The following is a 24,790-nucleotide window of genomic DNA, read 5'->3' on the forward strand; positions in this document are numbered from 1 at the left end:
TCGTTTTGACAAGTTGTGACATTTATCAAAATCCGTTCACACAGGAAAAAATTCTCAAATTCTGAGTGTCGAACAAAAAAATTATTTAACCAACACATTAATTTTTTTGTAATAGAAAACGATTATGGTAAATTTAAATAATTTGTTAACCAAGCAAGGAGATAATACGACTTTTTTTAGAAAAGATATAATTTGTGTTTTGTAAAATATTGTTAGGTAATTCAGTTGAATAACAGAAAATCTTAATCAAATATTCATTAATAAAATTAGATAAATTGGTTGCTTTTTTTAGTACACATATTATTTCAGTTATTAAAACGAAGTCAATTCTTTAAATTATTAAAGCTTTCTGAAATTTTAATATATAGTTCTAGAAATTGACGTCAAGTTTGATAATGAAGACATTTCCCACATGACACCTTTACTAATGAAGAAAGAAAATATTTGCATAGAACAAACACAACGTCAACATTTCCTCCCTTTTTTATTAAAATCTTGTACATACAATGTAGATGACTACAAATAATTATCTAGTCAATTTAGATTTCGACGATAATCTTTCAATTAACAACATTTATCTAGTCGATACAATAAATAATGTTGCAAATAACGTAGGATGTAAACCAAAGCTAAATAAACACATGTGATTGCATTGTGAGATAGAGACACGTGCATTTATGTGGTGCCGCAGGGTCCCTGACATGCAGGGTAAATTTATCCAACCGTGGAAAATGTGTTTTAGCCCTATTCCAGGTCCGATTCAAAATAATTAAACCGAAATCGAATTGAATTTGTCGCTCTTTTCACCACTCCACCAAAAAACAACTCACCTTGCGAGATCCTTTCTTGTATTGATTTGTAAACTCAATAGCAAATCAGTCTCGATCGTGAAGGACAACTGGGAAAAAATGCGAGTCGGGTCCTGGGTCAGGTGTCTGTTAGTGGGGTGCAGATTAGGTCGAAGGTGTAATTTGTGGGGTCCACTCTATCTACTCATTAAAAATATATCGTGCGTTTCCGTTATTTATTCCACCGGAGCCGCCCCCGAGGCCGTTCATCGGAGAAATATGGGACCCGGCCCCAATAAATCTAACACGTCTCCAATATGTGTTTTTAATTGCCGATAGTTAATTCAAGTTTATGACGAGGAAGTGAATTATGGGATAGGTAAGAGATGAACGAGGGCGGTTTCCGGTCGGACATTTCGGGTTCAGATAGACAAAAAACAACCCTTGTTTCCGTTATTGGAGCGCGCGATATAAAATGTGAACAAATAGAAAGCACTCTAGTGCAGTAAAGCACTTGCAATTTGTCACCTAATCCTCTCTTCACGCTCTTTTATTTGACGAGTAATTTCGGCGTGTATTCACAGTGTGTCTGTTAAATTGGCGGTTGTTGTCCTTGCGTTAAGTGTTGATTATATTTTTGGTCTACTGTGAGAGAGATTCTCCTCGAAACATATGTATCAACTGAGCGCCCCAGCGGAACTGTTTCGTTTCATGGGGGCGAAAGTGCAACTACATTAAAAGGCTATTATCGACTCAATAGATGCTAATTTACTATAGAGTGTGAAGGGAATAACTGCAAATGCTCATTTTGCTGAATTAAGATATCGCAGCAGGTGTTTTTGCAATAAATTTGTCCATTTCGTTCTTCTATTATTACAAGGAATAATATTGTTATCAAAAGACTAAAAGAAAACATAATCAGAAGTGATACTTTGGTTTGAAAACAGACTGCAAAGAAGTAACAACTAGTGCCTAGTATAACAATGAGGTTTTCAAAGGTTTTGTAAAGAATTTCATTCTTCTGCAATTAAAGTAACATTTCGTTAAATCAGATTGCCAGAATAAGTAAATTCAACAGTTCTACACGATTTGCATCAGAATGACGTTTCCTGATAAAACTGTTAACATTAGATAAACATTCATGTTTTGATATAATTCTGCAGTGACTGCATCTCCAGAATCCATTGTCACTGGTACAGAAATACGTTTTGCGGAAGTAACAACCTTGAGTAGAACTTTTTTCTCAAATTTCTGCTAACATGTGAGTTCATTTTATAGACTATCCATCATTTTTATTCTTATTATTATGTTATTTATATTGGGTGTTCATTTAAATTTATCTTCAAAGTTGGCGTTGAAGAGTCGGTTGTTGACGCACCACTCGTCTGCAGAGTAAAAACACAAACAACGCAAAAAGTGAGGTTAGATTTAAACAGCTAGTCCGTGATTTGTAATCCCTGGTGCGTTCGCAATCGACTCTTCAACGCCAACATTTAAATGAACACCCGATAGGTAACATCATAAGTGGTAAAATTTTGTCGATAAAATTTTCAGTTTGTTAACAGCATGCATGACAATTTATCAAAGAATCAGAAAATGTTCTCAAAACAAAATATTTTACCATGAATGATATACTCGTACCTACGAATGACTACATAGTTCATAAATGAAACTATACATTCAAATCTTACTTGCTAAACCCTTTATCAGCTTTTGGTCATGATCAGAATCAAGTTAAAGATAGACGAATTTGTTGAAATTTGAGTCAGGAATTTCAAATGATATAGCTAGTTTATTTTATCTGCCGCTCGTCAACTGAGATAATAACTTTTTCCGTTGACCGCTTGTTAATTTCAATTTTAATGAATTATTTTGTCTAAATTATAGTGTATTAATGGACCTCATTAATATACTATTTTTCATTAATCAACGATTTTTGCGATTTTGACGTTTTGATTAAATTTTGATGTATAAACAACCTCGAACATGCATTGTTTGCATTTACCAACACTGCAGCAGGTAGTGCAGCAGGGTTTTCTATATTTTATAGCTCCATAACTGCACAATTACAAATTCACTTTTTCAAAAACCGACATTTTTGGTTATAATTCGCATGTCATATTTTTCAAAGGTAACTAGATTTCCGTAGCAACCGTTATTTTTACGTGAAATTGAATGTGAATGGAGTTGACGTCTTCTGACGCTCTTTGTGGAAAAGTGAATAGAAATTAGAAAGTGTTGAAAAATTTAAAAAAGGCAACAATTGGCAACATGTTGCCTGCAACATTTTTTAATAATGACCGGCAACATTACTAAAAAAACGTTGTCAGCAACATGTTGCCAATTGTTGCCTTGGTGTAAGGCCGCCTTTAGAAAGGGTTTTGACGTATCTAGTAGTGAAAAAAACTGCATATAAACCACGGTCCCTTATAGCCTTCGCGCCTTACATTCCTCGGCACGCCCCGGGATCTAATCTTGGCGCTCTTGCTATAATCATGAACTTCTCCGCCTTGGTGTATAATATAGGTACTATTCAGCGATAATTTTTTATTGTTCTATCAATATTCATAATTTTTGGCTCTGTATCAAATACCACATGATTGTTTGGACAACGTATTCGAATCTTGAATACCACTCCTGATTTTACTTGAATTTTCCAATTTTTAAGATCATTTTCAAAATATTCAGTCTTTTTTCAGTTTAAAATTTGTAATGAAATGTGTGAGAAATATAAATACATATATACACATTAAATGCAATGTTTCAAGTACCTGTAACATTTTAAATTTATCTACTGTTTAAGAATATGTGGAAGGATTGGGACAATTATTTTGCTTTCCAAGAAAAATTGTGGAATTCATTTTTGCCTAGTTTATTAGCCACGATTTTCGGGGCAAACTTGCATAACCATATGGTTATGTTATGGTTAAGTTCAAAAATCAGATCAAAAATGTTTGGTTGTAATTTTTAAATTCATAATTTCCTCCAGATTTCTAAAATCTGGTTGACTGATACATATAGCAAAAATGATTGCTCTCATTATTTATAATTATAAAATACAAATTTAAGTTCTGTCTACATAACTTATTTTCTTGTTTTGTAAATATTAGCAAGATTAAGATAAGAAATTTGTGTTACCAATCTTACTAAGAAGAAGTTTCAAAAGAAGACCAGCTGAACAGAGATCAACAAATAATATGTATCTATTTAATATTTAATTAGTAGCTTTTAATATTTAATTTATTAGATAATTATCTTTCAATATATTATAAACAAAAACTTATATCCTTATTAGTAATGAAATTAATACATATAATATTTCCTTAAATTTTCACAAGAAAAAAATGTATTATTTAGGTATTTAATTGTTTGTTTACTCTTAATAAAGTTCGTGGTTTCTGATTCTAATTTAAATATTTATCGTTATTTTATACCTTATTCCATTTTTAACAAAAAGTGACATTAATATTTTAAATAAAATAATATTATACTTAAATCTAAGTTCTTTATTTTTTTATTATTCATTACCAGCTTTTACTCAATGTAGTTTAATTAAATTTTTCCAGGATCAAACGAAATATTTCTCGAACCCTATTTGAAATTCATAGCTTCCATTACGCACACCTTTCTAAATCTTTTTCGTTGTTGATACGCGTTGCAGCATTCCAAATAGCGGTGGAAAAAATTTTATTTGGTCAATACGAGAGCTTTCGTTATTCTATCAGGAGGCGGAGCTTTCGCGTGCCACCCCTAAGCGCCGGCGTATCCGCGAAGCTCATTTTGAGCTCCGGATATTCTCTGTGTTCTTCGACACTACCAAAAATCCGGGTACTCAGTTGACGGAGACACGTGTCTCTTGTAAAAACGACACGTGGCGCCACGCGTGTCCTATTATCACGCACAAACTAACCATTTACGGACGATTAATTAATTAACCAATAGAGTGATGTGAAGTGATGCATTTTTTAACACATAGTACTATCATTATTGTGATTATGGAAACACGAATACTATAACGGCACAAGCAAACAACCAAACAAATCTAGTCCGAGGGTGCAATTTCGTTTTGAAAAATTCAACAGAATGTTCAATATGGAAAACATCGACTTAGACCTGGTCAACAGACAGTTCTTTTTCGACTCCAGTCCCTTCATTAACGGTACCGTCAGTACTGGTAGCACAACAGGATCCTCCAATAGTAGTGATTTATTTCTGTACGATGAAAATAGCAGTGATTCCGTTGGTTCCTCTTACTCCTACAATAGTGATCAAGAAAATAGTTCCGGGTCAAAAGAGTAAGTCCCCTTTCTCACTCTCCAAAAGTTATACCTACTCTTTTTATCATACATATAATTTATGTTATTTATGCTTGGATTAACCTAATTATTAATTACTAAATAATTAAATATTCATTGACCTAAAAATAATTAATAATTCATTTAATAAATTTTATAAACGGTCACTGAAACAAAAATAATCGATAAGATGTAGATTCATTTAAATTATACTTTCGTTAATTATTGAAGTCTTGAACTCCATTCATCAATTTATTAACTGTTAGATGATGTAACACCTGTCTACAAAAAAGAAATCTGAAATGTGAATAAAAAATAAAAACTCAGTTCCACGATATAACTCAGTAAAACACATTATATTTTTTGGACCCCTCTTCAACTTCGCTTAAGCTGATACGACTTTATTATTTATTGTAATACTAATGTAGAGAGACAATAATCATAATTACATGTTAGCATATTTATTATTGTAGAAAATAATTTAATCAGAGCATTGCCCTAAAATTGCCTTAAATTCAATATTCATAATTCAAAGACAATTTGAAGAAATGCTAAGTGATATGATTAATTATTATCTATTATTATTATGATCAATAGATATAATTAAATTTATGATCAAACAGCACACTTAATAGATAAATCAAAAATACTTGCACAACAAAAAAGTGTCAAGAAGTATCAATATGATAGTCGAACTCCGAAGTCAGATTTTTAAATTATCAGAAACAATTTCTCGCAAGATATAACATGAGAAAGATCGTCATTGAAAAAATGAAACAACAAAGACTCAGACGTAACGCTTTGGAATTAGAATAAATGATATAAGAATTTGGTCTCAAGTTATGGAGAGAAGAAAAGAACAAATCACACAACAGTGGTGTGAAAAGCCTAAAACTTCTCAACTTTTCTAAATACATACAACTACATTGAGAACTTTCGTTAAAAAAATGCAGATGATTTACTTGTTAAAGATCCAAAATCTAGAATAATTGCTACTCCACTAAAATTATTCATAACTTGATAACTTCACCTGAACTCAACAAAAAACAATTATTATACGAAAGAATATTATAAACGAAACAAAAGTAATTCACATTATTTAACATTCTTTCTACAACCGGTTATTAATTATTATTAATTCATTATCAACCATCAACCATGAATGTCTTCTAGATCTAGTTTAGTGTAACAAGTAATAGTGTTAAATGTTCAAATAAGTTTGGGGTCAAGGTGGTGGTGATTTTCTTTTTCTTTTACAAACGAAGGTACAATGGCCGGAAATAAAAACTAGCCATCACTTTTCTGTCACGTCAAAATCCAAAAGTGTAATTAATGTGTTTAATGACACTGACATTTAAATGATGGGTAACTTTTTTTGCCGGCCACTGTATAATTACGGCCATCCAAAAGTCTACGTTTTTTTTATAGTTTGATTTTTATTTTAAATCATAGGCGTCCTAAAATGTCACAGTTTGACACTAGCGTTAAAAAAATTATTGAAAGTATTTTTTTAAATGCCACGACATCTCACTCCGACTCAGACAACCAGGGGTAGTGTACTTATACTGTACCTACATTGTACCTATATAGGTCTTTTAACTCTCAACATGGCTGTATAAACATTTTAACCCCTTACATTTAAAAAAACTTGAGAAAAAAATTGTTGAAAATTAAAAAAATATTTTTATTATTTTCTTATTAATGATTAATTTATTAACTAGTTAGTACCAAAAGGCATTGCTATTAGGTCAGTCTCATTTGGACTTGAAGGAATTATTAATCAACAGGGAATGAAATAAGATAAACAGGATTTTTCTGAAGTAATTTTTTGTTCGTGTTTGATTATTGTTGAAAACCTTCAAATGATGCTGACCTAATAGCAATGCCTTTCGGTACTAACTATGTAGTTAGTAAATTAATCATTAATAAAGAAAATAATAAAAAATGTTTTTTAATTTTCAACAATTTTTTTCTCAAGTTTTTTTAAATGTAAGGGGTTAAAAATTTTATACTGTCATGTTGACAGTTAAAAGACCTATCAAAATGATGACGAATAAATATAGGTTTCTATTTAAAAAAGTAGATGATGACGTCATTACTTTGACAAGGAACATCCTGTATACAAAAATGTTCGGTCTTCTACTCACGGTCCCTTCTTGTTCCCACCTCTTCTTTACTTATTACTTGTAGAACAGTGCTTTTATTTAGCCCATTATGAGTAGCAACCCTTCTTATGGACCACTCTTCTAATTTGGAAAGCATCAACACTTTGTCTTGCTCTGTCACTCGAGGCATTTTTTAAATATCAGAGTTGATTAATTACAACCCTGATTTAATACAGGGAAAAATAGGTGTACGCAAAAGTTTTGAAAGCAAGTGTACATTCGACCAATTTGGATAAAAAATATACTGACAGTGCGGATGTCACATAAACAAACAAACAAAATGTTATTTGCAAAAAATAGTCCGAACATTACTTTAATAACGATAGATTCATTATTTATGTTATAACAAGGTTCTTTACTTCAATAAAAATTAAATGAAATATTCAAAATGGCCTCCATATGCAGCTAAACAATTACACAATCAATTACTTATTAATATTACAAATTTCAGGTGAAATTTTTACAAATTTCAGGTGAAATTTTAGCCTACTGAAAATTTAAAATTGAAGCAAACGGAATTCAAAAAAAAATCTTTTTGCTAGCATATTCCTTGCTTCTGGTTATTAAATTGAATATGCCACCACGTCACTACAAAACTAGGTTGAGGACAAAAGTTAACAAGGGGTTGACAAATTAGCATGTCTTAAAAAAAAACGCATTCTATAACCCGTTAAGAGTTCTATGAAATAATTAATATTCTATAAAGAAATGATGTACGAAAACTTCTTTAATTGTCCTTTCGTCATAATCGAATGCAGCTTTTCACGGCCGTTGTCAATAGGGTTATTGTTTTCCGGGTTGTGCCGCGGTCGTCTGGATTGCTGTTTACTTTGAAGCTCCGAAGAAGATAGCAGCATGGCTATTGAAACGTCAGCTACCCAGCATCCAGCAATCCACACAACCCAGAAAACAATAACCCTAATGTCCTTTTGTCATATTATTTTTCTGCAGCCCCCTTTAAGTGTTTAGTAATGTGAAATTAGGTCAGTTACGAAATACATTAGGCAGATGTTCAGGGCCATCTTAACACAGGATTGCAGTCCAAGGGCGCCCACACGAGATAGGGCACCAAATGTAACTCCTGATACAAAACCATAAAGTTTCTTTCTTCTTCTGTGAAAAATCGTAACATTTATTCAAGCCTTAGCGGACCTTCTGTGATAACAATCTTATTACTGATTAATGGTTTGTTGTTTTTGTTTACTTACTTTGTTTAATGAAAGTTACATTTGTGAAGTACCTAATGTTTTGTACTAGAAAATATAGTCATTTTAATTAACTAACAAAGCTAACAAAGTTTTGGCAGTTCATTTGATGAATCCCCTAAAGATTTTCTTCAGATCCTTTCAACACTATTTCTTTATAATATTTTTGTACCATTACCACTTAAATATATTATTTTCTGCAATCTATTGCTCACACACAACGTCGTAGTAGAAAAGGTTACGTTAAAGAATCATTCTTACTTAATAATATACTAGATGCAGAGACAACATTAAAAATTCATCCATTATTAACTAATCAATAGTGAGCCTATATATTTAAAGCTGACAATACGACCACAAATATATCAATATTTTTATAAATCATACATTCTTAGTAAAAAATCTAAAACTTTTAACTTGTTATTTAATACAATTGGTCGATTTTGTCAAACAGTTAAACTGAAATGAGTAGTTTTCCTGCAGTAAAATATTGAAACGTATAGGAATAAGCAATCTCGTACTTTCACTAAAAATAATTTATGAAATTGTGATTTATGTTCTGCTTTACTATTTTTCGTTATTACTATTATTACAATAATTAAGCAATATTAATACAATTCAATTTACTTATCGAGTTTCGAAAGAGAAGACCAAATAAATAGCATCTAATCACTCTTTTAGGTATTCCCTACTTCGTGTTTTGTCCTTTTTCCTCGACATTTCTTAAGATATCTTATTTCCACATCTAAATATTCCTTTCCATCCTCTCAAACATTTACATATTGTTTTTTGCTGTAATAATAATTTTTGATACAAATGATTTTTTTTATCAATGGTGAAATATATACAGGTGTCCCAGGACTTATTTATTCCTTTTGCTTTATTCTCACAAAATTTCATTTTATGATCGTTAAATTTGTTCATGCATACTCTTTTATCCTCCATCTTTCAAGCTAACAATGTAAGGTATGCTACCTAAGTTTCGATTAACAGTAGAGTTTACAATTTTTGACTTTCTACAAAAAACGACTCAAGAGATTTAAATACTTCTAGCTATATGTATACTAAATTTCCTCATTAAAAATCATATTTGCATTATTCTGTTATTTTTCCGTCGATTATGTCGATTTGAAATAAAAATTAGCTTGAACAAAGCTTGAAAAACGAACGGAATTACTCAGTCGCACTCAGACTTTTCCAGGATTGTAAAAATGAAATTACATACAGGCGGTTCTATTTGAAAATCAAAAATTACTGTCATTTCAGACGAAACCGGAAGTCCGAATAAATCAACAGGTATGATAAAATATGACCTTCTGCGTCTATTACAATTGTGATAAGTTTTGTTTTGATAGTTTAAAAGTGGAAGGTACAAGAGGTGCCAGTAATCTCATTAACATCTATTATTTTTTAAACTTTTTTATTAATTTTTATTTGTGATAAAAATTCATGATATAATTTTTTTCTGATTTTTTCCTTGGTTTAAGTTTCAAGTTCACAACTTGATTTTAATTTTTCAAGCCTTCAAGTTCACAGTTCTCTCGATTTTCTTGCAAGTAAATTAAGGAGTGTACAGTTTCATCCCTTGCATTAAAATTACATCTTTGCAGATTTAGAATTCAGCTACTTATGCAAGATTAAATTGCAGGGGCCGCCTCCACCGACACAGACGAAGAAACAAATGTCCCCAGCAGCAAATCCAGCAAAGACAGGCGGCGAACTTGCGCGAAAGAAAACGCATGCAATCCATAAACGACGCTTTCGAAGGTTTAAGAGCCCACATACCGACCCTCCCTTACGAAAAACGCCTTTCCAAAGTAGACACTTTAAAATTAGCCATAGGATACATAAATTTTTTAAGCGAACTGGTCCGAACCGACAGAAACTCGAACACGGACTGTTACAACGGACACAACAGGAACACGCAAAAGGACGAACCGAAGAAAGTGATCGTAAGAGGTCAGTCGCCAAAAACTCCCCCATTAATTGTTGTGCTTGTCAAAAGTGGAAACACAAGTGTGTAATTAAGCATGAATGGGTATGTTATCGTTGCACGGTGACACTGCGAAACTCGCGGTAAGATTGATCGAGTGTGGGTCAGCGGGTGTTCCGCCCCTTCGACAGTGCCATCAAGGTATGATAGCACCCCGTCGGTCGTAATTCGTTACGCAAAGCAGCTGTATCCTGTGCGATGCGCACACAACCTAGGGTGCAACAAATTACATGTTTGCATTTCGTTGTTCCAGGATCTGGTGGACTCTACACGGCACACTCCCTCTCCTGGTCCCGAACGAAGGAGCCCAACTCGAACGGGATCATGCACGCGAAGGTCTGGATCCCGGAAGATCCCAGAACGAACAAAGACGGGAGCAGCTCCTCGTTCAATTTGTCCGACTAAACTTCCTCCACCACCAGCAGATGCTCCCGTCTGCTGCCTTTCATTTGCGTTACCTTACGTTTGTTGTTACTGTTATTCCTATTTTTTATATAACTATACCTAGTCCAAACTAGTCATTAGATTTAATACTCGACATAGAAATTTTGTAAATTCTTGTACATACGAAGAGATGAATAAAATATTTACCTATCATGTGTTCGTGTTATTTTTGGCAAAGGATATTTTCATATTCGGTGTTTTGTTCTTATCGCGAGTCCAAAATGCGGCCGCCATCTTGATTTATCGTGGGAGAAGACACGTGTGACCAATAGCTGCGGTTGGAGAATATCGACGTCTGGCGCCGTGTGACGTCACAACTGGGAGTTGATGCGTGGGAATCTTGCAGGTGACTTCAATTTGTTCAGCGCCCTGAGAATTCTGGTACAAATACGTAAATTATTTACTTCGCTTAGGGAACATTCGGGACCTATAAGGAACAGGTTTTTCCCCACGTGACAAGGGGAAGTGATTTGACTCGCTTCAGAACTTCTGCAGAAAAAGTGACGTGCATCGTAAGACGCTGAAGGTGCGCTCGAAGAAATGAGAATTGTTTTTATTACTCGTAAAGATATAAAAATGTTTCGGAACCAGTTTGCATTGTTAATGGTTGAGTTCTTAGATGAAACGAAAAAGTTTCTATTCTACACAAAGATGTTTTTACGTTCTTGTGTTTGCAAGCTAATTAGTGATTCAGAGGAAAATTTGCCTTCTGATGTAGAACTGGATGCTCAATGTGCTGCAGATACATTTATTCTTGTCAAATCTAAAGAGCATTGAGCATTACGAGATAGAGTACAAATATTTTGAAGAATAAATGGAAGTCAAGAAAATTCGTGAAGTCCCTGAAAAGATGGTCTTTGCCTCTTTTGCAGGGAAGTTAAAACCATCCTTCTTATGGTGCCAGTATTCTATGTTACGGACGTTGGTGTTGATTAAGAAAATGATCAATATTATCAGGTTGTGGCTTTCTTGAAGAGGAAATTGGAAGGATACCAACCTAACTTAGGGACAGCGTCTGAAGTTAATATTAAAAATGTTTCAAACTGCGTAATTTATGTTAATAAATCGTTGTAAACATTTTTTGCAAAGTTCAATCTCTTTACTACACTAGTGCTTTATTACCGTACTAGTGCGGTAAAAACTACCATTACGACACTTAAAAATTTGTGAAATATGGCACATTACAGTATGAAAGTAGATAAAATAAATTACCTAGTGACTTCAAAAAAAAAAAACAAAACGTCCTTTTTCATTTTATACATTTTTAGTTTGTTAATATCAAAATTATTTTGCTAATATTGAAATATCATAATACACTATTACAGACATGTAGTATTATTTTATTTTTGAGGAAATTTCGACCTAAAATTGTAATTTCACTGTCACCGTGTATTTATTTTTTTTTATTTTTAAAAATCGATATCTCAGGAACTAATATAGTGAATTCCAAAAACATCCGAACTATCAAAGGTCCGTCAAGTTGATACTCTGATTATTAACAAAGCTGTTCTAGTAGGTACTTTTCAGTGTACTTGGTTGACCACCCTGCAGCAATACAAACCCCGTCAAATTTTTATGACAGTCTCAATTACAATTTGTCAACAATTCGAAAAAAAAAACAGAATGTGTCGTAAAGACGCACGATAGAAGTGAAACTTTTGTATTACAGGGAAACATTGTAATTATTCATCAATCACTTTTAAATAGCATATTCACAACAAAATTGTATATTTTAATGAAGAAAATAAATTATAAACAACGATAACACTAAACAATATCGAAATGCGTAACTCATTGTTCATTTTTAAGCCTCCAAATCAAAGAGAGGACATTATCGATAAATGCCGTGAGTGTGACAAAGACAGAGACACTGCTGCCACTCGACCCAATAGTGTTTACCCCCACCACTTTTCGTCACACAAAAAGGTTGCCGATCAGAATTTCAAGACCCTCCCATAAAAAGTTTCACTTCAAAAATTGAAAAACAAAAGAGAACAGTACTTAAAGCCAGAGAAAAGCAAGCAATTGACTGTTCTAATGAGATTTTCTAGTCTTTCTATTTAATGTTTCATGTCTTTTTTAAATTTAAACAACCCAACAACAGCCAAATAAATTTTGATCTGACCGAAATTTGACAGAAACATCAAAATCGTAGATAACCTCACAAAAAATAAAGCATGGTACACTTTCAATCAAAAGTTGTGGTTCAACTTTCAGCCGGGTACATTGCGAATAATAAATTTTTACAAATTGTGACACTTTACAGCACGGATGTATTTGGAATCCACTATAGTGTAAACACATTGTGCATGGGCATAAATTCGAATTTAAATGGAAATGGAAATCTATGGAAATTTTCTCCTGTGTGAACGGATTTTGATAAATGTCACAACTTGTCAAAACGAAACGTCAAGCTAATTTTAAAGATTTTAAGCGATTTGGAGCCTTTAAGGGCCTCGTCGAACAAAAACACGTTGTATTCAACTCGTTTTTTGGCACTCATGGGCCTTTGAAACGTTCGTTTCACTCGCGTTTTAAAATGGCCCACTCGTGCAAAAAAAAACACAATTTACACGCGAACTAATTAAATAAACTACTAATACTATTAGGTATCTATTCGAGTTGTTTTCGAAAAGCTCAACGAGAAAACGAATAGTACATTCTTCAACGAGCATATAATGATGACTATTATTCAAGAGGATGAAAATTCCAACACGAGTCATTGGTGTAAAGAATAAATAACGTAGGTTATAGTATTGCCGTTGTAACTTTTTACCTGCTCCGCCCACATAACTTGAGTAATGAGAATCAAAGCCAGATTCAATCTGTATAATTTTTCATCACATTTGCCACGCAAAAAACTTAAGGTTAGAATTTTGCTGTCAAGTCCACAATTATTGTTTAAGGTTTTAAAAAATATACAGGGTGGTCCCGATATATCCTGCCAAAAGAAATCCAGTAATAGGTGACGATGAGTAGAACTCATACACAAAAAAAGTTTCTAATAAAAGTCTTTTCGTTTTCGAGATAAAAATAATTGAAAATTTGGTCAAAATTTGCTGTACGCTAATGAGTTAATCGGTTTTAAAAAGGTAATTCTGGTTACTTGGCTGCAATTTCTTTAGCAACGGTACCTGCAACACCTATGACATTTGTCAAGTTTAATTTTAAATTTTCGAATCCTTCAAAAGGTTATGAAATTCACAAAACAAGAATACGCCGATTTGCATTTACTCTATGGCGAAACACGTGGTAATTCAAGACCGGCAAGGCGACCATACGGCGAGCGTTTTCCTGAAGGAGTCCTTCCGTCCCGTTGTACTTTTGTGGAGCTACATCCGCATTTATGTGAGGTTGGTTCTGACTGATTCCAATACGATGGCGTCCCCGATCCTCCATTTAACCCCTCTGGATTTTAATTTTTGGGACCACACGAAAGATTTGGTATACGAAGTTGAAATAAATACAGGAGGCCAACTCCAGAAACGCGTAACAGACGCCGCGAACCAGATTCGTAAAAACCCAGAAATGCTGAATTCTGTTTATTAAAATTGGTACCAGCGTACTCAAATGTGCTTAAATGCCAACGGAAGGCACACAGAACATTTATTATAAAATAATTGTTCTAGTCTAGTTTACCTTTCATTAGTTAGTAGATATTCTCAGTTAGAGTTGAAAGTACGAATATGTAAAGTGTAAATAAATTTATTCAATACATTATTTTGGCTATTTAACCACAATTAAGACGATACTCTTGTTACACAGTTCTTCCACAAATTTTGCACACACTACCTCTACATTTATTTACACATTGAGGAACACCACTTTATTTATTACTCATTCATCTCAGTCTACAAAATCAGCTTTTGTACCTAAATAAGCTGGTGAATTAACGCACACAGTGTAGGTACAGCGTTTTCAATAAATGTCATTAATTTGATTTAGTTTGTCAGATTTGAGATTTGTCATAAACGATTCAGGTACCTATGTTGCTTAGATACTGTCATACTTACAAACACCAACAATTAATTCCTGAGTAGGTACGTATTTTTGTGGTCAGCAGCGTCGAATGGGTGTGGATAGGGGTTAATTTATCCCCATTATTTTGGACCTAACAAAATGGGGTTTTTTGGACTTGTTAGATCCTTCTAATGACCCAGAATTTTTTTGGCAGGTTATATCGGGACCACCCTGTATATATATTCGTATGAAGAAAATTACAATTAAAATTCGAAATTCATAAAATAATTATGGTAAATTATATGTTTTTAATTTGTTGTAGCCAATTTAGGGCGTCTTCGGTAAGTAGATGTAGTTTGGAGAAACCTTGCTGGAATTTAGTAAGGGGACATTCTTCCAAAATGTGTTGGATGGTTTCTTTTTCTGCACCGCATTCACAAGAAGGGTTTTCACGAATGTTCCAGTGAAACAACGTATTATTGCATTTGCCATGCCCGGTTCTAAAACGATTTAATTTACACCAGATTTTCCTAGGTAGGTCAAATCCCGGAAGTTGTTTTGTAGGATCCTCAATTAGATTTTTATTGAAAATATCTACGTCTTGCCAGGCTGCTTTCCAATAGTCAGATTTGGAAAATGGTTCCATGAGAAATTCTTCTTTCCAAAGTGGTTTACGCGATTTTAATCTAAAGGGTGGTAAATTTGCCATGTCTTGTGTTATGGAGTACATGTTCGGTGAATTTTGAAATTTATCCCAAATTCGTTTTGTTACGTATTTTCTTCTAATATCGTACGGAATAATGTGCGCTAGGACATGTAGCCATGGTGTTGGAGTAGATTTTAAAGTACCCGTTATTATTCGAAGTGTGGTATTCAATTGAGCATCTATTTTGTTCACGTGTGCACTGTTCTTCCAGACAGGGCAACAATATTCTGCCGTTGAATATACTAGAGCTAGTCCTGTGATACGTAAAGTGTGTGCATTCGCTCCCCAACTTGTGCCCGCGAGTTTATGTATAATGTTGTTTAAAAAATAAAATGTCATTAAGATAATTCGAATGTCAGAAATTTTTTTCTGTGTAAAGCAGATCGTCTTAACAACGTATTTGATTGTCCTTAGTATAGTGGTGATCCTTAAACTTAAGGTATTTCCATTTTCTTTTCAAATCTCATTAATGGATCTGTTTTTTCTTCTTTACTTTTTTGCCATTTTCTTATCTGATTACTCTATCACTTCAGCAAAAAGAATTAAGATTCTTAAGGTACTAAGGTAGCCATATACGAGCGGGATTTCCTCAAGGAATTTCCTCTGCCGAACCCTCGGCTACACACGGAGAGGATTTTCTTCAAGGAAAAGGCCTCCAGGTTCAACTCCAGGTCCACACTAGTTCTGTGTTGACTGGTGGTGGTTGTCGGTTGTTCTTGTGGTTTTGCAAATTGTTTTCATCATGGCATCAATGGATGACGATATTTTAGCGGCTGTCGGTTGTGTGATTGCATGGGACTGCTTTCGCAAGAAAAGGCGCAAAAGAGGTGTATGGTGCAAGCTGTAAGGAGTAGCTTTTGAAGAAAAGCGTGTATTCCCATAAGAATCTAATTACTGAACTGGAGCTTTTCCCGAAAGATTTCCACAATTACTTGAGGATGGACTACCATACATATTTACATCTTCTTTCATTGGTCGCTTCTTTTATCGCTAAAGAAGATACGGTTATGACAACACATACACGCGGTAAGAGACTGGGAAAATCCAGCGTCAAGGCGGAAAAAGAATTGATTTTTGTTTGGGATTTTTGTCCACCGCGGCCTCAAGAATACTGGCCACACACATTGCACGTTGGGGAATTTCTCAAGGCTTGGACTGTTCGGGCCGAACCTTCAGGAAAACCCGCTCGTGTGTGGATTATCTTTAGTGCGGCTTCGCCTTCGGCTCTCACTGACTTCATCCAGTTTTTATTTCATTTCAACACATTGTATACAACAATTCATATTTTGATAATTCATTAACGTCGACTTAACTACCAATTCAGCTGATTTTTTGTTAGCATATAGAGATTCATAATTTCCTTTCGTTAAATCATAACAAATAATTGTAGGTATTTCATAATTTTTATTAGTTATCACTGTTCCAATTAGATACCTACCTTTCTCCAGACTTTTTTGTAATTACATGAGAAGAATTACGTATACAAACGTTGATAATAACAATTTTCTGGTGAAAAATTTATAATATTTTCTATAAAAAAGAGAGAAATAGTTATTTGTACAACTAGTTACGAAAGTCATACTTTTTTTTACGAATGTGCAGACTGATTAACAAGGGCGTAGCCCGATTTAATCAAGCAAATAAGTGAAAAAAAGAGACTTTTATAACGTGTTGTACTATTGGGAGCACGGAATTTCGGGCAGACTTCAAATTTGACTGATATAAGATGTGAAATAGGCTTTAGGTTCTAGACGTATTAATAACCTCATTTTATTATCTACTATTGTCACATATCATTTTGACAAATTGCATTCATCAATCCTGAAAACTTAAGTGTTTTGATGTGATTTTCCGAAAACTAAACAGTCTTCGATTAAACTTTGGAAATCAATAACTAAAATGTAAAATAATTGTGACAGTTTATTTTGAAGTTCCGTCAAAATTAATTATTATGACATTTATGACAATAAAGCTTAGACTACAACGGGGTTTTTAAATGACAAATAAATTGCTGCCCGAAATTCCATGCTCCCAATAGTACACACTATTTTTTTGCATATCAATGTAAGTTGAGAAATTTAGTCTAAAAGAATTTATGAAAAATTACAAAAAAAATAGGTATAATCTATTTCAAAATCAAAAATCCACCACCTGTTGAATTATGTTGGCAGAAACAAATAAATTCCTAGAATAAGTTTCATTCTTTTGGGTTGGCCCTACCTCCCGGCCTCCCGCCATAATTTGACATTGAACTGTTGAATTTATTTAGGCAACACAAAATAATTATTATGTACAAAAAGGTGGTAGCTACCGTATCATATACCTTTTGAGTGAAATAATAAAATGAGAATAAAAAACACGATGAACTATGACTAAAACGACTGTCCAACAGTTTTCTTTCATAACCCTACTTTTTTCTGACACTTGCAGACACACTAAAAACAAAATTTGGCGACGTTGTCGGTTGTATTTTCGAGGTAGAATGCGGTGTTGGTGGATTTTTAATTTTGAAACAGATTATACAGTGGCGGCCAAAATAAAGTAGGACAATGTTTTTTCGCTAATGTAAATTTGCTTGCCCTTTCTATGGTTACTATGAAAATATTTATTTATTTATTATAGTAACCCCGGTTTACTCAACTCAATTTTGGCTAAATTTCTGAATAAGACTTGTCCTACTTTATTTTGGCCGCCACTGTATATGCTTTGACAATCATCTTCAAGGAGATTGAATAAAATAATGCAAAAAAAAAGTACAACTTTCACTACGATTTTCCGTGTGATTACGATATCCAAAAAAGAAATTTAAGTTATTTTCAGTTTTCTTTAAATGTTTTTTGTTCGACACTGTCAGAATTTGAGAATTTTCTCCTGTGTGGACGGATTTTGATAAATGACACCACTTGTCAAAACGAAACGTCAAGCTAATTTTAAAGATTTTAAGCGATTTGGAGCCTTTAAGGAGCTCGTCGAACAAACGTTGTATTCAACTCGTTTGTGTGTCAATTGGGCTTTTTTGGCACGAGTGGGCTAGTTTAAAACCCTCATTTCAAACCCCAATTTACAAAAGAACTCGTCAAATAAACTATGTATAAGTATACAATTTCTTGTTTCATAGCCATTATTATTTATTGGAAATTCTTTGATTTGTGAGTGGTTTCATAGACCAGATAGGATGTTGAAAAGAAATGATTCAACATCTTTCGTAATATTTCCAATATTTGTTGCATAATTCCTTGTTCATATATTCTAGGGTCGAAACCTAATATGTAGTTCATTTATTTTACAGCGTGAAAAATCAATTTCTTACTCTTCGTCACCTGTAATCAACATAAAACAATTAGTTGCATAAAATACATCAAAATAAAATGATGGTGCGTCAACGCCGTCAACCCATGAAAAATATTCTTGGTTGTAATTATTTTATTATTTTCAAAGGCCTACCACCATCTCTACTGTACCTACTCTTGAACGTTGTTCATTCGCGACGTTTTGCAAAATTATGTTTCATTATTTTTATACTCTCTAGTAATATTATTCCAACTATACCAGAGACTTGTTGTTTTAAAAGCAACTTCTTCTTTTAGTCCAGATATAAAATCAAGAGCACCACCCTCAGTTTTCCAGATTTTTTTCCTTTAGTCGAGATAATATGGCTTTAGGAAATCATAAAACAATCAAGAAGAATAATAATAATAAGTGTAAGTAAGTGTAAGTGCCAGTTGTGAACAATTTGTGTGATTTATTACAGAAAAATTGAAAATTCAAATGTGCATAACTATTGCACCACGTAATTTTAAAAATAACAAAAGTAAATGTTTTTTCAATCCAATTTCATCCGAATTTGAAAAATACAACCCAGTTTTATTTACGATTTCACAAATTCCCTTTTGTGTGTAATAATTATGATCAAACAGTCACCTGAGTGTATTAATCACTCTTTCAAGTGTGTTTTTTTCGATAACGTATGTACAGGTGTGTATACAAACACCTGTACTTTGCAAACAATTTCATTCAGTGAAAGAAAATGTTGTAGTAAATCAATATCATGTAGCAGATAAAACACAAATATTTCCAGATTACGGTGACCCGGCCAACGTGCACAAACATGCCACTCTTTCCTCATTTACCACAAAAATAGTTATAAATTTTCGAACATGATATTAAAACGAGTGCAGCAACATAAAATATCATTGTCAATAACCACTTTGCTTTGGTCTGAATCTCAGTAACAATTACATTCGGCCCTGGAGAAACGAAAATTATGTTATTAATAGGGCACATGCGGTCCACACAGGTGGTGCCCTATGTTTCTGTTTTAATAATATTTTTGTAAGGGGGCAAATAATAGGTATGATATCCAGCTGCGTATACTTGTTTATTTAATTTTAAATAAATGCGGGGAAGACTTGAGTGGCATTAGGGACGTTCTGTATCGTGTTCACGCCTCGCTAAGGGGATTTTAAACCTCCCATTGTGGGTCAGGAGACCGGAATTAAGTCCGTCATACTGCACTGCACTTCCTGAACCTGAATCACTATTTTTCTATAGTTTGTGCTTCGAATCATAGTCAAATAATGTTCAGTTTGTACGATGAGCTTTAAAGTGAAGATACTATCTGTTGAAATCTTTGCAAAATAAACGTTTAATTCAGTAGTAATTAATTCGATCAAATCGAAAACTAGAATTAGAATATAATAAGGGGAGTTTATTTAGATCCCCTTTAGATGGCTATCGTTTAATCTCTCCATTGTTCACGGATTACTGTGGAATTTTTTACTGAGGCTAGATCACGCCAAATTAAATACACAGATCTCGATTGTAGTGCATTTTTTGTCGCTTTTAATTCACGTTTTCAAAATGATAAACCGCCCCTAACAGTTAATTCTGTACCTATTAATAACTCGCAATGTGTCTCCAACGTCAATTTGATTTGTGTGTGGTTTCTTAGACCAGATATGTTGAAAAGAAAAAGAATTTAGATTTTTATAACGTTTGAGTCCTAGACTGTTTCAGACAGGTCGTTTTCTGATAGACTGCGAGTTTATGTGAAAGAAGAATTAACAAGAAAATACAAAAATGCATTCCGTCAATAAGATAGAACAGCTTGCCTTACTGGGTTGGAGTTTAGATAATTTTCACTTATAATATCCCTAGTGCATTGATTATTTCCGGAAATTTTTTCGAATGCATTTCTAAAACGTATTAATTAGCCCGAGTGGAACACGAGGGCTAATTACGTTTTGGAAATGCATGAGAATAAAATTTCCGGATATTAATCAATGCACGAGGGCATATTCGGTAAGAAAATCGCAACGACACAGACATTATGCTTCTTAAATTATAAATTTTTAAATCGTACGACACATTAAAGACGAATAGAAAAATTAGTTCACGAGCCATAACCAAGACAACAACAAAATAAATGATTTTGATTGGCTGAAAAAATTTCCACTTATTAATCACAGTTAGGTTGGTCTACCTACAAAAAATTTCCAAGAATTTTTTTTGTTGCCATGGTTATGGCTCGTGAACTAATTTTTCTATTGGTCATTAATGAGTGTCGTACGATTTTCAATACAATATTAGGTAAAACATTTAAAATTAATTCAAAATCTAAGAAATTCCTTTTTGAGAGGATTTCCCTTGCCATTCAACGTGGAAACGCTGCAAGCATTCGGGGCACTTTTCCAGATTCCGCATTATTATCGGAAATTTTCGCATTGTAAATTAAAAATGTTATTTTATGTTAAATTTTAATAAATAATTTCTTTTTCACATTTAAAATTATTTCATTGTTACGCACAAACGATTAATTACACATTTATTGGTAAATTAGTTCTTCGAAAAACATTTAAAACTTACTGCAAGTATAATGTAAGGAAACACATTACAATCTCAAACAATGCTCCACTGAGATTGTGATGTGTTTCTTTATTTAAAAAAGATTTAATTCTTTATAAGTCTTTTTTAAATATTAAATAAAGAACCACATCACAATCTAGATGGTAATTGTTTAACACCTAGTCATCAAGTGTGCTTTTAAATATACCATTAGCGTGCCACAAAAGATTATCGAATATCAACATACAGGGTGTATCAAAAATCAAAACGACCGCACCAACTACTTGTATTTAATCCTATAAAGTATGCTTGTTCGTTTTTTCTTGTTTTTCCAAATTTTGATTTTTTTGTTGACATATACAAGCACATGATTAATTGACTAAGATTTATTCAAAAATTCGGTAACAAAAATTTTAAATTTTGTTTTTTAAAAAAGCAAATGGACTAAAAGAAAAATAATTTAATTAGTGAATTGAATTGCATTTGAATGAATACTCTGTCTAATACAGGGTCTTTCACAACTCGCGCCCTAGAGAAAAAGAGGAAACAAGAGATCGCATTTGGATGTGTAATTTTGAAGAAAAAAAAATCTAACTTAAAAGATATTCGAAAAAAAGGCAACTTAAAGTTAACCAATCAAAGATCTACACCTCCAAGGTGTGTTTGCCGTAATTTTACGTTGCTAGGATTTCATTTAAGAAAAAACATCTTTAAAATATTTGGGCGATTGGAGTTGTTTTTGAAAGATGTCACTGTCAAATTAAATTTGTAATTAAAAAAGCCAAAACCTTTGTCTATTTGGTTACAATAATTTATTCAGCCGCTGATTATTTAGAATTTTTGGGGAACGTAACGTGAGCGTAACGCCAGGGAGCCAGCAAGAGTCTTCGAAGAACGTTTTCCGGGCAGAAATAACAATTATTTTTTCGTTTGCAACACATTTTTTTTATTTTTTGCTACAATACGTTGTAATAATAATTAAAATGACCTAGAATGCCATTTAATTGCGACTATCAAGCATCAACCACTACTCCACGAGTCCGAGGCCCGCGGTCCGTCCAAGACAAAACTTGAGAGCACGGCCGACCTGCTCATACCAGCCAAAAATCATGGGTGGGTGTTGCGCATCAGAGCCTCTGTAACCGATTTATTGTCAGATCCGACACTGGTGGCTCAGCTCAGGTCCGTGGAGTCGCTACACTCCAAGCTCCAAGTATCTCCTAGAATCGCCCATAGGCTTTGCTTAAGCAGTAGACATCTGAACTTGCAATGTAATGACAGCTCTAACATTTCAAATGGTTAACCTAAATTTGTTGAGAATGAAAAGTCAAATCTAATAGTGTCAAAATTACAGTAATCCAAACATTTTTTGTAGCTGATGGTATTATTTTTGAAACCTAGCAACTGGCTTTATTTGGTTGAAATAACATCACACCTCGAGATGCCCTTCTGGGATTGGTAGAATTACAAGTCTTGTAACTCAGTTATGAAAGCAGTAGTAAATTCTAGTCGTCGGCAGGTGCCCTTTTTCTCTAGGGCGCGAGTTGTGAAAGACCCTGTATAATTGGAACAAAAAAAAATGTTTAAGTACATTTTTTGTTAAAAAACTTTTAATTGAAGCTGGGAAAAAAAAATCATTTTTTTTACGTTCTACTTACTGTATTCTGTACAACTGCTAGTACGAGGGTAGCGCCAGAATTACCCGGCCTGGCTATGAAGGAAGCAAAATAAAGTAAAATTTTTCAAATTAATTTTTGATGTAATCTTCCTTAACTTCAATACACTTGTTAAATCTTTTAATTAACAACTCAATCCCTTTAAAAAAATATGTTTTTGGTTTATCCTCAAAACGGGCTACTGCCGCTGCTTTTAGCTCATTATCATCATTAAAACGTCGTCCACATAGATACTTTTTTAAATATCCAAACAGATAATAGTCATGTCTGGGCCACAAGGAGGATGGTCGATTTAGTGGAAATCAAAATCCAGTATGGCGACTTGTGCGACACCGGCAGTAGGAACTGGTGCATTGTCATGCAGTATCCGGGCGCCTCTGGTTTGCTTCCCCCGGTATATTGTCCCGCAATTTATGAAGCAATACTGCATAATTTTTGCTCTTGACCGTGGTGTTAGTTTCCTTAAAATCTATAAGAAGCAATCCCTCACAATCACAGAAAATTGGGGCCATTACCATTTTTGTTGATTGACAAACTCTGAATTTTCTTGGGGGTGTTTCACCCTGACGTCGCCATTCCATCGATTCCTTTTTCGGCAAAGGATCATAGTACAAGACCATTGTTTCATCTCCTGTTGCAATGGTCTTCAACACAGCCTTTGGATCTAATCCACAGAGCTTTAAAAGTGTTCGTACACATTCAACTCGATGTTGCCGCTGAACAGCCGAAAGAACTTTGGGTACCCATCTTGAGCTGACTTTATGCATTCCCAAATGGTCATGCAGGATCCAGCGAAGACTTGTATTTGAAAGCTTAACCATTTCTGATATTTCTTTGACCTTCTAACGGTGGTCACTTAATACCAACCCTTCAGCAAGGGCAATTTTGTCATCCGTGAACCTCTACTGGTCGACCAGATCCTGGATCATCTTCAAGGCACTCTTGTCCCATACGAAAGCGCTTTGCCTATTCTTTTACTACAGAATAGGAAGAACAACTTCCACTGTACACGTCATCCAAACTTCATTTGATAATTTAGGGAGTAAACCTTTTTTTACCAAGAATTTTATCACAGCTCAATACTCGATTTGACCCACTTGAGACATTTTACTCAATACGTCGTGTTCAAGAACCTTCAATTAAAAACTGTTTAACGCAGAACGTCAATTTTTTTTGTAAGGCTTTCTAAGATAAGTATCTATTAAATGCCAAAAGTTTGTCCTGCTAGAAAATCTGGATCTATGTCAGGCCGGGAATTTTTGGCGCTTACCTCGTAGTTCGTGCGTTCGTTTTGAATCATCCTGTAGGTATACAAGTGTCCCAGAACTGCTTTCCCAGAGAAAAAAGGGAATATTTGGTTAAATGTGATAATCTGAATTTTAAAGAAAAAAAGTCCTACCAAGTGATAATCGAGAAAAGACATTCTAAACTTGACCAATCAGAATTGAGCACCATCAAGGGAGGATGATCGCAATTTTGTGTTACCGGAATTTCGAATTTCGAATTTTGTTGCGATATGAATCATTATTTTTGCTGTCCGATTTTTCAGTAATATCTGAGAACGAACTTCTGAGATTGGTGAAATTGAAAACTTTATGTGAGCTAGAAGAAAATTTATTTTAGCCATCTTGGTGTCTCTTTTGTTGTCGGCACATGCCCTGTTTTCTATGAGAAGGCAGTTCTGGGACAAGCTGTATAAAGTTATTGTCTCCAG

The 24,790-nt window shown here is 33.8% G+C and overlaps 1 protein-coding gene across 1 annotated transcript; it reads left to right on the forward strand.

The window, feature by feature from the left end:
* Positions 1-4,611: 4,611 nt before the first annotated feature.
* On the forward strand, positions 4,612-11,036 carry LOC138132056 (pancreas transcription factor 1 subunit alpha-like). Its single transcript, XM_069049387.1, has 3 exons — positions 4,612-5,083; positions 10,102-10,412; positions 10,700-11,036. The coding sequence occupies exons 1-3, from the start codon at positions 4,872-4,874 to the stop codon at positions 10,849-10,851; spliced, it is 675 nt and encodes a 224-aa protein (XP_068905488.1). The 5' UTR covers positions 4,612-4,871; the 3' UTR covers positions 10,852-11,036.
* Positions 11,037-24,790: the final 13,754 nt, after the last annotated feature.

Source organism: Tenebrio molitor, chromosome 5, assembly GCF_963966145.1.
Source record: "Tenebrio molitor chromosome 5, icTenMoli1.1, whole genome shotgun sequence".
Lineage (NCBI taxonomy): Eukaryota > Metazoa > Arthropoda > Insecta > Coleoptera > Tenebrionidae > Tenebrio > Tenebrio molitor.